This window comes from Phragmites australis, chromosome 20 (assembly GCF_958298935.1).
Source record: "Phragmites australis chromosome 20, lpPhrAust1.1, whole genome shotgun sequence".
NCBI classification, from domain to species: domain Eukaryota; kingdom Viridiplantae; phylum Streptophyta; class Magnoliopsida; order Poales; family Poaceae; genus Phragmites; species Phragmites australis.
In genome coordinates, this window is record NC_084940.1 from 16,194,090 (window position 1) to 16,210,347 (window position 16,258).

General features: G+C 41.9%; 1 protein-coding gene across 1 annotated transcript; it reads left to right on the forward strand.

Moving 5' to 3' along the window:
* Positions 1 to 7,868: 7,868 nt before the first annotated feature.
* On the forward strand, positions 7,869 to 14,768 carry LOC133902545 (meiotic nuclear division protein 1 homolog). The gene is made up of 10 exons (XM_062344159.1): positions 7,869 to 8,012; positions 8,887 to 8,967; positions 11,309 to 11,425; positions 11,703 to 11,741; positions 12,289 to 12,396; positions 12,470 to 12,532; positions 12,609 to 12,660; positions 12,816 to 12,860; positions 12,949 to 13,028; positions 14,335 to 14,768. Exons 1-10 carry the CDS (start codon positions 8,010 to 8,012, stop codon positions 14,368 to 14,370), a joined length of 624 nt encoding a protein of 207 aa, XP_062200143.1. The 5' UTR covers positions 7,869 to 8,009; the 3' UTR covers positions 14,371 to 14,768.
* The last annotated feature ends 1,490 nt before the right edge of the window (positions 14,769 to 16,258 follow it).

The following is a 16,258-nucleotide window of genomic DNA, read 5'->3' on the forward strand; positions in this document are numbered from 1 at the left end:
TACGGTTGGCTCTAACAATATTGATACAACCAAAGTTATCTACCAGAACCTACCAAATAGCACTAATATGTTGAAACCTCAGCTAGACTATCACCATTGTGGTGTGAAGAGGTTTGAATATGAGTCATTGGAATTTTGTTGCAGGGATGGGAAAATCAAATTGGAGATGCCAGAACCACCTGAAGAGCTCTAACTGCTATACACAAGTGGGGATCCTGAATCACAGCATTTTCGGGACATCATTAGGTTTTAAATGGTCATTTCTCGTTCACCACACTCTACTGTAATTATGGTAAACTCACAAGTGCAAGAGATAGAGTGTACACATCTAAAGCTCATGGACAAATGTACCACAATATACACTCGTTCGGACAACGAGATGATGACTCGAGCCATTTGCAGCTATACTTCTATGATGATGATCCTTCCTTATCACACCATTTTTGACACACCTGAGATGAGGCATATAGAGCAAGATATAGGAGTGTTATTAGAAGTTTGGTGGGCATCCTCAGTGACAACCCCTACTCTGAAATATTCAGGAGCTTAGGACAAGTTTAAGACATGGATGAATATCGTATTATGCAAAATACTGAATACAAACTGGATCAAAGAGTATATAACATGCCATTAACATCAGAGGTGGCTATTGTGTGGGTCGAAGGGAACGAGCTGCACAAACATTTTGATCATAATAACTCTCTTTGGTAATAACGACACATATTATTCAATCAGGCCTCGTCAAGGGTGCTATGACCCTTTGTCATATCCTCTCCTTTTCCCAAGCAGGGAGCTCGGTTGGCATCCAGAGATACCAAAACAAGGCATTGCTATTAAACAGATACAGAGGTCTTGGTCTGCAAATCCCGACAACCCAGGTTAGTTAAGTGATATATAGTTGCATTCATCCATTTTCTCATGGTACTTATCAACCTTCTACTAATTAACTAACCATGTTTATTCTTTTCTTGATAGACACTAATAGCCAGTTGTGTGTCATGATGCACAAATATTATTGCTACAAGTTCCAGATGCGCTGTGGAAGCTTGAACACCATCTTGCATGGGAAGCGCCTACTCCAGCAATTTGCAGTTGATACCTATATAAAGCTTGAAACATCACGCCTGAACTACATTCTAAACAACCAGTCAAGAATACTTGCAGATCTTTACCAGGGCTTAGCCGATAGTGTATCTGCAGGGGAGAATCGAGTGAGTGCAGTGGGCAAAAGATGGGCCCTTCCAACATCATTTATTTGTGGCCCGAGGGAAGAGACGATAATACATGGATGCTATGGCCTTGGTGCAGAAGTATGGTAAACTAGGCATCTTTCTTACCATGACTTGCAACCCTAACTGGGAAGAAATACTTATGGATCTTGAACCTGGCCAGACACCACAAGACTATCCTGATCTTGTCGTATGAGTACTTAGAGCTAAACTAGAGGATCCCAAGGTTCAGCTCTTCCATAACCACATCCTTGGTGTCATTGCATCACAAGTCCAAGTCATCGAGTTCCAGAAAAGGGGGAAAACTTGGGGAAGTCCTCTGGAAAGCTCATGGGAGTTCCCACCTCCGATCTTCGGCTTTTGAACGCGATGAGTAGAGCTCTCTTTCTCTCTCTAGGGTCGGATGGAGAGAGGGAGAGTGAGAGAAAAGTGAGAGGGAGAGAGCAAAAGGAAGTGTTCAATCCTCTTAACCCAAGCCTCTATGTGTTGGTGGTCAGACCGCGAGTTCGGGTGGTCAGACCGCATGAAATCCACGTGGCGGTGTACTTGGCGATCGTACCGCGGGTTATACCGGTCAGACCGTGAGGGGGTTCTTTTGCTAAAATTTTCCTAAGTCTCCCCTCATCATCCTCCTTATATTATTTTCCTTCTCTATGGCATGTAGGGATTCTCCAAAGTACTCTAAACCATCTCTAAGGTGTTTAAGACATGTTTAACCGGTTTTTGATAGACGAAGATGTGCAAGCACATACGATAATGATTATGCATGCCTAATTACGTAACTAGCATTTTGGGATGTGACAAACCTCCCCCTTAAGAAGAATCTCATCCCGAGATTCGGTAGACTTAGGGAGAAGGTGCTAACGATGAAATGGAAAAGAATTCTTTGCTATTGGGGAAAGAATCATGTCGACCTTCATCCATGGAACAAAAGGACAGCGGGGAACCTTCACATGAGCTAGCAGTCAGACCGAAGCTAGACCCGGTCAGAGCGTGGCTCGGTTAGACCGCGAAAACGGTGGTTCGACCAAAATCTATACAGAGAGTTTTGGGCTCCTACGGGCAGACCGACGGTGTGGTGATGTCCAGACCGTCAACCAATGGTTAGACTGTGGACCTTGGGCGGTCAGACCATCCAGGGAACATAGAATTTTGAGTTCCACATGACACTGGTGGTCAGACCGACAGACCAACAATGGTTAGACTGCCAGGAGCATGACTCTCCCAGATGGGTAGTTTTTGGGCACAAACCTTTAGAACAAAACTTACATTCTACATAGCGATGAATATAGACATGTGAGATGTTCCAATGTGCAAAAATCACAACGGTATTTACAAGTTATCAAAAAGTTCAGGATATTCAGAGCGGATTTTATCCTCATGCCGCCGAGTCACTTCATATTTGGTGTGGTTGCTCCATTGGACTTTGATGAACTTAGTCAAATGCCGCCGAGTTTTGCGTCCCTCTTCATCCAAGATTCGGATTGGTCCCTCACAATATGAAAGATCCGGCTGCAACTCTTGGTTTGCAAGTTTGATCACTTCTGTTGGAACTTGAAGGCATTTCTTCAATTGCGACACGTGGAAGACATTGTGAACGGCGGAGAGGGATGGAGGCAAGTCCAATTGATAGGCCACCTCTCCATGCCGGGCAACAATCTGGAATGGTCCCACATATCGAGGTGCTAGCTTTCCTCTGACTTGAAAGTGCCGAACTCCTTTGAGTGGATAAACCTTGAGATACGTAAAGTCTCCAATCTCGAACACAAATTCTCTGTGGCGGTGATCCGCATAGCTCCTCTGTCATGACTGAGCCATGAGGAGATACTTTTGAATAGTCAAAACACGCTCTTCTGCCTCTTTGACCAAATCCGGGCCTAGAAAAGCTCTTTCACCAGATTTGAACCAATTAAATGGCGTTTTGCATCCACGGCCATAGAGAGCTTCAAATGGGGACATCTCAATACTTTAGTGATAGCTATTGTTGTATAAGAACTCGACGAAAGGCAAGCATATCTCCCACTTCTTCCCATATGTGAGAGCACAAGCTCAAAGCATGTCCACCAGAATCTGATTCACCCTCTTCGTTTAACCATCAGTCTTGGGGTGGTAAGCGGTGATGTGAAAGAGCTCAATTCTCATAGCTTCATAAAAGCTCCTCTAGAAATGAGAAATGAACTGAGTGTCTCGATCAGAAATAATCTTCTTCATAATCCCATGGAGGCAAACAATCCGAGTGACGTACAGCTCTGCATATTGCTTAATCGAATACGTGGTCTTGATAGGGAGGAAATAAGCGGACTTTGTCAATCAGTCCATAATGACCCAAATCAAATCATAGCCTTGAGAAGTCCTCGACGATCCAGTAATAAAATCCATTCCGATCTCCTCCCACTTCCAGGAGGGAATAGGCAATGGCTGGAATGTACCAACTAGCTTGAGATATTTGGCATTCACCCTTCGGTAGACATCACACTCAGCAACATATCAAGCGATCTCCCGCTTCATGCAAGTCCACCAAAATCTGGGCTTGAGGTCTTGGTACATCTTAGTACTCCTTGGATGAATGGATAGCAAAGATTCATGAGCTTCATCCAGAATTTTCTTCCTTAATGCATCGAATCTCGGAACCACTAGCCGGTTCCCAAACCACAAGACACCTTGATCGTCCTCAGAGAAACAGATAGCCTTGCCTCCCTTCATTTTGTCTCATATTTGGGCCATGCCCTTGTCATCCTTCTGAGCTGCTTTGATGTCATCTAGGATGGTGGATTTGATCTCTAAATTTGTAAGAAATCTCTCTAGAACCATCTTGAGTCCAAGCCTTCAGAAATCATCACAAGGTGTGGTGACCCTGTGCTGGAGTGAGAGGCAATTGCATCGAGCCCTTTGACTTAGCGTATCGGCGACCACATTCACCTTACCAGGATGATAATGCACCTCTAGTTTATAATTCTTGATCAACTCGAGCCATCTTCACTGTCTTATGTTCAGATCGGCTTGAGTGAAGATGTATTTGAGACTTTTGTGATCCGTATAGATACAGCACAAATTGCCCAACAGATAATGGCACCAAATCTTCAGAGCGTGCACCACTGCCACAAGCTCTAAGTCATGGGTTGGGTAGTTCTCTTCATAGTGCTTAAACTGACATGAGGCATAAGCCACAACTCTGCCCTCTTGCATAAGGACACATCTGAAGGCTATGCGGGAGGCATTGCAATAAATATTGAAACCTTTGTCCACTTCAGGCTGAGTGAGAACATAAGTTGTTGTGAGCAGTTTCTTCAAGATTTGGAAAGCTAACTCACATTCACTTGACTACTCAAACACACTCCCTTACTTCAACAGCTTAGTCATTGGCTTGGCAATCTTAGAGAAATTCTCGATGAACCGACCGTAATAGCCCGTAAGTCCAAGAAAACTCTGGATATTAGTGATATTCTTAGGTTTAACCCAATTGAGCACATCCTCCTCTTTGCTCGGGTCAACTGCAACACCATTTTCAGATAACACATGACCCAGAAAGTGACTTCGCAGAGCCAAAACTCGTACTTGCTGAACTTGGCATATAGTTGGTGACCTCAAAGTTAGCAAAGAACAACATAGAGATGCTCAGATTGTTCTTCTTCGATCTTGGAGTATATAAGAATATTGTCAATAAAAACACGACAAACTTGTCAAGTTCCTCCATAAACACAGTGTTCATCAAATACATGAAGAATGCCGGCACGTTCGTCAAGCCAAAGGACATGACAGTGAACTCATAAAGCTCGCAGCGAGTAGAGAAAGTTGTCTTTGGAATATCCTCCAGTCAGACCTTGAGTTGATGATAGCCCAGTCTCAAGTCAATCTTCGAGAAAACTTGAGCACCAGTCAACTAATCGAACAGAATATCGATCCTGGGAAGCGGATACTTATTCTTGATCGTGACCTCATTCAGTGGACGGTAATCAACACACATCCACAGAGTACCATCATTTTTCTTCACAAAGAGTGCCGGGCATCCCCAAGGTGAGGAGCTCGGACGAATGAAACCCTTTGAAAGCAACTATTGAATTTGTTTCTTCAACTCGGCTAACTCATCTGGCAGCATCTTATAATACTTCTTCGAAATTGAGGCCGTTTCGGGAAAAAGATCAATTGAGAATTCTACCGCTCGATCGGGCACTATTCCTAGCAACTATTCTGGAAGAGTATCTCATTGATAATAACCGATGCCTTGGTCACACACTGATTAATAAGAATCTTGGCCTTGGATGCATCTATGAGATAAGGTGTAGGGGTAGCACTTTAGCCCGTGCCACCAAGTATAACTCATAGCTATGAAGGAGTGAGAAGCCCCGGAATCAAATAGAACCACTGCTGTAATGACAACAGAATTAAAACTCATAAGTAACGTACCAATCAGTATGTTGTCACCCTCGTGAGCCTCCTCGGTGGTGGTGTGGCACGCTCGGCCACAATTGGGGACGTGCGTTGCCTGGGAAGCATGTGGAGTAGACTGAGCAGGTGGTGCCCTTGGAGCAGTCACCACAGCTCCTAGCTTCGGGGATAGGCAATCTTGAGTATAGTGCTCAACACGGTCGTAGTTGTAACATGGGCCGTTGGGGCCACCTGTCACACTCCCCTGCGAACCGGTAGGTCATGGAGTTTGTCCCTATGGAGCAGAGAAGGATGGGTGCTGCACTATCCACATCGGCCGTGCAGCAGTTGAGGTCGAGACGCGAGATGGTGTAGGTTGACTCTCCATACGGGCGCATTGAGAGCTCCCACCCTTGGAAGGCGATGGAACCCTTTTACGCTTCTTCTCCACATGGTGGCTCTTTAGCTTGAACTCCATCGTGAGAGAGATGCTCACAAGTTTGTTGAAGTCGGTGAATTTATGTGCTGACAACCGATCCTACATCTTAGAGTTGAGGCAATTGACAAAGCGGTATTGCCTCCGCTCATCGGTGTTGAACTCACCCTGTGCAAGGTGGTTGAACACATGCACATACACTATCACTGATCTGCCTCCTTTCTTGAGATTCGTAAACTCTTGCCTCTTAATCTCTATAAGGCCCTTAGGAATATGAAAGTCACGGAATGCCTGGCGGAACTCTGCCAAGACACTCGGTGATTGGCGGGGTGCATGGCCAAGAAGTTGGACCACCACACACCCACCGCGCCTTGGAGCTGATGGGCGGTGAAGAGTGCCTTCTTGTGGTCCTCGCACCGAAGGAGCATGAGTTTATGCTCGATGGTGCGAAGCCAATGATCAACGTCTAGGGGGTCCTCAGTACGCCTGAAGGTAGGAGGCTGAGTCTGTAGAAAATCCGAGAAGTCATCTCGGCACCCGACCCCACCTCCTTCATGAGGTGTCGTGTTGTGCACGAGAGCCTCGAGGAGTGTTGTCTGGGCTTGACGGTTTTGTTCGATCTGCATCAAAACATCCGCCCTACTCGGCAGTGGAGGCGGCAGGGGGTTGTTCTCATTGGAACCCTCGGGAAGGTCACCTAAGTTTTGGTGGGTTCTCATCTGTTTCAACGATAAGACGGAGAGGGAAAAGTCAAATTCTGACATAGCCTAAAAGCATTCGCTATATAACATTTGCTTAGACCCGTAATACCGTGTATATGCAAATATGCATGCACATGAGCAATAGGGAAAAATGAATGCATTCTCGATTCCTGTCTACCGTTTCTTTCTCGAGTGCATCTCTCCATAACAAACATCAAGATCACATGCAGTTGTATATATTCAATGATTATCAAACATCACCCTTCACGCGAGAAAGAATAAGAGGTGCAAACAGTGTGAGTTGCACAAGCACCGTTTCATACGTTGTTACTAACGTGTTCACGTCCCGTATTGTCGCCTTATAAGACACCTCATGTAAACGTCACATGAGTAGACGACCATATCTACCATCGTATGGTGAATATTTATACGTTATTGCTAACATATTCACTTTCCGTATCATCACCGTACGAAACACATTAGGCCCCTGCCTCGCACCAATTGAGCCCCTGATATTAACCACCATCGGGAGGTGTTCCTTACCTCATTTGTCGATGCAACATAAACTATAAATGTATCAAAATGTGAAAACAACACTTAAGCATCGCTCATATCAATGTATTACAATTAGGGGCATAATATGATAAGTTCATACATATTAATCACGAAGAAGCATAAAAGAAACTTTTATGAGTTGCTTAGTGGATTTGACACTTTAATAGCCCACGTTCTAAGTGTTTTAAGACCTAATGACGTCCTCTCCAAAAGTTGCAGCAAAGAGGGCATGGTCCAAAGGCAAGGGTGAGTACATTGTGAGTCAAGGTATGATTAGAATTATAATACATGCAATTCGAACAAACAATTGCAAAGGGGGTATCTTTGGTGTTTTACAATTGCAATTTGTGAAGGAAAGAATACCGGGGAAATGACTAACGATAATTAACAAAGTTGTAAATAGGTTAACATCCGGTCGTATTTTCATAAAGACGTGAACTTTTCATGGTACAGTACAAAATAAAATTATTTTGTTTCCAATTTTAGAATAAAACTGAAACAAACAGGCTTAAACCCCAGGAGGCAGAGTAAGAATGGCCTTGTGTGGCCCATTTCTTTTCTTTTTTATCTCCATTGGAGCACGGCCCAATCGCCACCGGGAATGCAGAACCCCGTCCCCTGCCGTCCCGTCGCCCAACCTGACCGAAGCCGCCTCCGTTTGGGCGCCAAAAGGCATCGCCACCTCCGTCTCAGGGCCGCCTCGCCGCCGCCAGACCAGTCGGGATGGTAAGCCTTCCGCCGCCGCTCCTCCGCCCTCACGCTCCTCGCTGAGAGTGACCTCGCAGGCCGATCCGGTTGGGGCGATTCGTTCCATCCGCGGCCCCTGATTGGTTCCGCCTGCTGCGGGGTCGTTGTAGGGTTTCTTTTTTTTTTTCCCTCTCTTCTTGGGGCTGGAATGGATCATCTTGAGGGGACACGAGTAGGCCATATCCACCTGGTCGTTGCGCATTTGGATTCTTATCCACTGTTCTTTCACTTGGATTTCGGCTTCTTGGTACGGTATTGCACTGAATCACCTGTGTTAGTTTGGGTCGCTGTACCTTCCACTGAGAAGCTGGCAATATGTGAGTGATGGGATACAAAAATAGGTAGGATTTGTGGTGCCTGGTGTTACATCCTGATCAGCTTTGATTCATATAGGTTTGCAGAAATGTCGGTATTGGAGAAAATAATTAGGCAATTAGGGGAGCCCATATGGACAGGATAGATAAAATGATTCGTTTAGATGTTTGCAAGTACAAGTTAGGCCATCTATTTGGAGGGGGAGCGGGGGGTTGTCTCAATGATTTGTGTTGGTCTTTTTGTCCTGTACCCACTGGAAATGCCTGGTTGATGTAACGTGAAAGTTCCATACAAGTAGTTAGCTTTTCCATTAGTTTGTTACTTAGGTATGACATGAAGATGTGCAGCATCGTCATTTGCTGCACGTGTGTGAGAGATAGTTCTAGGAAGGTTTTTTTTCCCTAATCTACAGGATAGTGGACAATGCACCTTTGTATGGACAATGCGTGTGACATACTCTCGAGTTAATAATCACCTTTGTATGGAAGAAAAGGATAGTGGACAATGCATATCTGATCATTTTCCTTATGGTGCTCAGTCGAAGAAGAGGGGTCTTTCCCTGGAGGAGAAACGAGAGCAAATGCTTCAAATATTTTATGAGAGCCAAGACTTCTATCTGGTAAATCCTTTTATCGAGTATTTGTTATATTCACCTCAGCATTACCGGATTGAAATTGACTGTTTGCATGGATTAGGCTTTTTTTTTTGTTTGGTTCAGCTTCAATAAACTCATGGACTTTTTTTGGTGCTAATGTGGAAGTCTGTATGCGTATGCAGTTGCAAATGTGCCAATAGTTGCTTTTCTCCGTTTCTTCATTTTTGTTTGTTATACCATATAGTGTGCATGGTTAAAGAAAACCAATTAACATGCAAATTTTTGATCAAATTATGGCAGTGCACTACCAATTTATTACTCTGTTGTTAATTTGTTAAGTTGCTGTGACCATGCTTCCTTATGGATTTCCTGGAAAAAATCAGTATCTGTTCCACTTTGTAATAAAATATCTACTCTTTTGGACGCTACTATATATATTACTGTAATAATTTTTCAGTTGACTTACTATTTTGACGACGTTGAAAGTTGAAGTTGAAATGTTCATGTCCAATTTATTGCTTGAAAATGAATATATATATATATATATACTTACTGTAGTTTAAGTCTGCGCACACCTCATAAGTTGTAACTCACAGTGTTTCGGGTTGTAACTCACAGTGTTTCGGGTTGTAATTCACAGTGTTTCGGGTTGTAACTGGGGGATGTGCGCAGTGCGAATAACAAGTTGTAACTCACAGTGTTAGCTCCCCGTGTTGCAATTATGCATTTATGGGCGTGAAGTTGTAACTGATCTACCTAACAAGTTGTAACTCACAGTGTTTCGGGTTATAACTAGGGGATGTGCGCAGTGCGAATAACAAGTTGTAACTCACAGTGTTAGTTTCTCGTATTGCAATTATGCATTTCTGGACGTGAAGTTGTAATTGGTCTTACTAACAAGTTGTAACTCATAGTGTTTCGGGTTGTAACTGGAGAATGTACGCAGTGCGAATAACAAGTTGTAACTCACAGTGTTAGCTTCTCGTATTGCAATTATGTATTTCTGGACGTGAAGTTGTAACTGGTGTACTTAACAAGTTGTAACTCACAGTGTTTCGGGTTGTAACTGGAGATGTACGCAGTGCGAATAGCAACTGTGCATAGGCGCAGAATAGCAACTGTACAGTGCGTATATACGGTGAGGCTATTCGGCGCCTATGCACAGTTGCTATTCGCACTACGCACGTCCCTAGTTACAACCCGAAACACTGTAAATTACAACTTGTTAGGTAGATCAGTTACAACTTCACGTCCAGAAATACATAATTGCAACACGGGTAGCTAACACTGTGAGTTACAACTTGTTATTCGCACTGCGCACATCCCCCAATTACAACCCGAAACACCGTGAGTTACAACTTGTTAGGTAGATCAGTTACAACTTCACGTCCAGAAATGCATAATTCAACACGAGAAGCTAACACTATGAGTTACAACTTGTTATTCGCTCTGCGCACATCCCCCATTTACAACCCGAAACACTGTGAGTTACAACTTGTGGGGTGTATCCAGACATGAACTACAGTGAGCATACCTACAGAATATACATACAGTATATATATATACTGTATATATATATATACTGTATATATACACGACGAGTCTATTCTGCGGCTAGAAACAACAGTGAACTACGTTGCGCCACCCTCAGTTGCTGCAGCTACCTTTGCACCACCCCAGTAACGATTAAAAAACTAGCCAGTTACGACGGCACATATAGGTGAGTTACGATCACATGATAAGAAGTGTATAATTACGAGAAACATTGTAGTTTACTGCTGCGTCACCCCTAGTTACGACTAAGAAAATAGTCAGTTACGACAGCACAGATAGTTGAGTTACGATCACGTAACAAAAAAGTTAGTTACGATAGCAGCTATACTGCTTTTTGGATCGTAACTGAGGTGTGCATAGAGGTGATCCAGTTGCGATCATAGTTACGACTAAGAAAATAGTTAGCTACGACAGCACAGATAGTTGAGTTACGATCACATGATAAAAAAGTCAGTTACAATAGCAACTATACTGCGTTTTGGATCGTAACTGGGGGTGTGCGTAGAGGTGACCCAGTTGCGATCATATGACAAAAAATGTATAATTACGACTAGATAAGATACCCAGTTATGACCATATATGTATGTAGTAACTGAACTATCTTATGAGTCGCAACTATACTGTTTTTTGAATCGTAACTGCGAGGTGGCGCAACAGTGAATTACAGTGCGTCTAGGCACGTGTATATATATATATATATATATATATATATATACAGGATTTTGATATTGTAACTTCTGTTACGCTAGGTTTCTTCACGTAGAATATGATTTTCTCTGCCGTAAATCTATTCCTTTTTGTTCATTTTCAGCTTAAAGAGCTTGAGAAGTTGGGTCCCAAGAAGGGAGTGATCAGTCAGTCCGTGAAGGATGTTGTGCAAAGTCTGGTGGATGATGATCTTGTCTTGAAAGACAAAATAGGGACTTCTGTAAGTTTATCAGAAAAATCATTTTTTTTATAGCATGGATCAAGAATATCTCGACTGCCACCACATTTAAGTTACCATTTGCATATTGAGTTTTCCTTCATATTAATTTACCTGCGATTGAAGAAAGGGTTCCTGTATTGTTCAACAACTTGTGCACAAGTTGCATACAACCACACCTTTGCATCTGCATCGCAAATAAAGGGCTCATTTGTTTGTTTGATTGACATTCTCATCCACCTGCCTTTTGTACTCCCAGACTAAAATAGTGCCCTTGCAGGTTTACTTTTGGAGTCTTCCCAGCTGTGCTGGAAACCAGGTATTGTTGTTTCCCCTCAACTCTTCCTGCTATGGATACTCATGTGACTGAACCTTAACCTTGTATATGTGGTGCTATTTTGATAACAAGATGAGCAATAAATTTTGATACGAAGAACTAATACCGTTATCATATGATTTTTTAAGGACAATGGGTAACATGTGTGGAATGTAAGCAAGACCAGATGATTGATTCAGTTTTTTTAATCTGTCGTACAGTACTGTGAAACATCAATTACTTTGTATGATCACTAACTTGTATGCATGATTAAAATATCTGAAGTCTTCTAGCATATAGTATGATTCAGGTACTAATGTGTCATAAATTATACTTTCTGATAGCTAAGCAAGAAGAAAGCTACAATTGTCACTGCCTATCTGCTTTAATATGAACATATAACATTTTCTGTAGATGCAGGTAAAATGATTAAAGAATCAGGATAAGATGCATTTTATTTCTCAGTTCACCTTGTAATGCATTTTATTCAGTTCCTCTCTTTTATCCGTTAGATGTTCAAGGTCGAGCTAATCTTTTGATTTGTTTGCAGCTGAAGAATACTTACAACAAGCTGGAATCTGATCTTTCAAACTCTAAAAAGCGTTATGTGGAGCTTGTTGAACATAGAGACAACTTGAAAAGAGGCAGGGAGGACTCTGTAAGTTATTGTACTTACATTTAGGGTAGCTATACAACCAGCATGTTGACCCATCTCAGATGCATTGCTATAGGAAGAGAGAGAAGTGGCATTGGGGGAGCTAAAGGCTGTAGAGCTGCACCACAAGAAGCTCAAGGTGCCATTACATTCGTTATTTTCCTCGTTGGTTTTCTTACTGCCATCTGCAGCTCAACAACATATACTAATTTCAGGAAGAATTGGCTGCTTATGCTGATAGTGATCCTGCTGCACTAGACGCAATGAGTATGGAATCTGACATCACTCTTTTGCATGCAAGCTTTTGGTAGATCTGTTACTAATATTTGACATATTAATCTGAATTATTTCTTTCACACAACATCTGTCGTGGTATGCAAATCTTCCCCATTTCAACTACTACTGTATGATAATACTTGCAGAGGATGCTATTGGTGTTGCTCATTCAGCAGCTAACAGATGGACAGGTACCTATTCCTCTGCTAGTGAATGTCCCTCAAAATTCTTATGCTTACTGTCATACTAGGGATAATGACATTTTGAGTGATACTTCAGACAATATCTTTACTTTGCAACAATGGTGTTCAACTACATTCCCACAAGCAAAAGAGCAACTTGAACACATGTACAAGGAGGTGCGTTCTGTCCTATTCTGTTGTTGCTTTTTATTTTGTGGTATCTTCCCTGACTTCCAAATCACAAAATTATTGTCATTGTGTGATGCAATTTACACATGAGTGTTGCTACAAACTGGTGCCTCTGCAATATCTGATTCACCATATGAGCTTAGTGTTGCAGATAGTTAGATGCTGATTGTAAATGAGGAGGGGTGGTCTCTGCCAATCCATCTTATTTGTAAAAGGGGGGGGGGGGGGATACGGAAATAAGAGAGATCTCACTCTTTATGTTGACTTTTAGATGCACTGATGCTTAATGCATGTCTTTGAAGCTAATGGTTCATAAGCATCTTGAAGCTTGGATGAATGAGTTTTTTTTTTTTACATTACAAGGTAGGCGTGCAAGCACACCCGCCACCATGCACGCACATGACACATGCCTAGAATTGTGGATGCTGAGAAAAAAATCTGTGACCTCATGCAGCATGGTCATGGTCTTTCTCACTGAGGCACACTTACGAATGCATAAAGCACGCACCCCCACCCAAAGAAGGCATCTTTTCTTTTTTCTGAATGAATCTCATCTCTTCTTAACAGGCATATATATTGGTCGAAACTTGTTACATTAATATTGTAGGGTAAAAATAGTTTGCAGTCATGCTGATGACGCAAGGCAGATTTAAATAAAAGGCTGGTGTATGCCATATGCTAGCTGTTGGACTCTGATAATGATGATCCTAAACAATGTCCACCTGTTACTGTGTTCTGACCCTATTTGTCTTCTCTTCGGCTCTTCCTCTGTCATATAAAGCATATTGTTGGTACAAAACATCCCAAACGTGCAACTTATAGTTGTCCTATATAGAACTCATATACCCTGTTAAAAGATTTTCATCCTTCTAAAAATTGATTAGTTGCAAACTCTCATGTCCTGTAGAGAGCTCATACACCCTACATATGCGTATCTTGAGCATTGTCGTGATAGCTTAGGATTTCATCCTGTATAAAAGTTTCAAATCGGAAGGATATGTAGCAAAGGCCCAACCTAATCACATACTATTCAGATTTCAGAAGCACTTGTTACCCTTTTAGTATTATGTATCCGCGGAAACATTCTATTAAAAAGTATAAATTGTTTGTTGGTGTTAATGCAATGGTTCAGCACTGTAGTTGACCTAGACAAGCAAAATTTAGGATCACTTCTTTTTTTTTTTCCCGAGTAATGCACGTGCCCTTTCCCAATAGTTACTGCTACTGAACATTATCCTCATTTCCTGTATAAGACATTTTTCGTGAGGATGTGATTTTTGTTCTTCAATTTCAGGTGGGGATAACTGAAGACTTTGAGTATCTGCAGTGATGTCCAGCAGCCTGACCTATTTGCTGTTGGTGCATTGTATGTAACCCCGTCAGCACAAAATGTTGAATCTAGAGTAGGTACAAGTTCACCCGTACTGGAGCCAATTGAGCAGATACTGCAGTTGTCTGACAGTAAATGGTCTAAGTATCTTTCACATGTTTTGCAATGTAAATCAGATACCTACTGAATGTTGTCAGGAGAAATGTTCAGTCAAATGCCGGATTGACACCATTCCCGTTCCGACAAAACAGTAGTACAAGACCCAAGAATCCATGAATGCGGCAGATTCATGTAAGAGAGTGGTGATTCGAGTATTTGTCGAAATATATCTTTGGATACACAAGTAAACTTGTACAAAAGGATTAATCAAGAAGGTGATAAGAATATTAAACCTTCAATCCATAGCCTGAACTTGTTTGTCTTCCTCAGGTGTTTCCAAATAGTCATTCTTCTACAATATTTTCTCCCTACTCTGTCTTTGCGATGGTGTTATGTTGGTTCCATTTTTTCTTTTTTTTGGGGGGGGGGGGGGGGGGGGGTTGGTGGGTCTAAACGAACCATTCTATTAGTCTATTCAGTGGAAAGTATTTAATTTCTACGTGTAAGAACAAGTATCACTTATCAGGTAGAAATTGTAATCTGAGGACCGATGGAAAGTCTTGACCTAACACCAACTTGGAAATGCATCACGGGATCCTAATCAGGATTTTTGAAGCCTTTGAACGACCGTGTCAGGATTACCTTTCAACACACTGAGTTCAGATTGAGAATAACACCTGGATTGGTAAAGCACATGTCCTTTTCAGTGGAGGTGAGTTTCTTGCAGGGGTGGTTGAAGCATTTGAAAGGGTTCTTGGTGAACTGGTAAATAAAGTTACCAAAATCCAGCAGACATCGTAGGAACGAAACAGGTCCTTAATTTTTTCCCCGCATGTTTCCTGATAGAATTTGCTCGAACTTTGACGGAGCTTTTATAGAAGATATTACTCAGTTTTTTCAAGCCACGGTAGTTTTAGTCGAGGTTTTGAAGATTTTATACGTACTTATACATATGGAGCTTTCTCAAGCCAAGCTGAGCTCAAGCTTTGGTCAAGGCGAGATTAAGCTTAGAGCTAAAATTTATTAAGGTAGTGTTTAGTTGGAGAGTAAGATATGATGGAATGATTCTATTCACATATTTGAGATGTGATAATTTTATTTATATATAGATATTTGTTTGGTAGGTGGGATGAAACGAGTCTATTTTAATATTTCAAGCTTACTATCAGTGTCATGTTCGAAGTGAGACGGTTGGGTTTTACTATTTTTCTAGAATGGTTTCTTCCCAAATTTTTGAAGAATATTTTCTGATTCTGAAACACTTCATCCCGTTGCTCTCCATCCAAACAGCTTAAAAATAGAATAGATCCGCTCTGTCTCATCCTGTCCCACGAACCCAACACTACTTTAAGAGAAGAAACTAAGAGTGCGACCATTACAAGATTATAATTCTTATTGTTTTATATAATTCAACATTTGGCTGCACTGTTAGTTTCAAAAGATTGCAAGAGTACAACAACATTTACTATCAGAAATATACACCATATAGGACAACCGTCTTTCAATCAACACATTCTTCCAGCTTGTTCGTACTTGGCTTTCAATCAACTTTTGATAGGTTTCATTCCGTCTTCTTGGTAACCTAGCTCCAGAAAAATCATATAGTATGCATGGGAAGTGGATTTGTCTCATCATCCTTATTTGAACTTCTGAAAATTGCAGCTAGCAGTACGGTTTAATTCCGTCAATACAGGGAGTGAATATATCTGACTAATATTCATAATAATACTTCAGAGACATCACAAATAGGCGGTATAGTTCTTTACTTTCCATTGATTAATTATTGTGA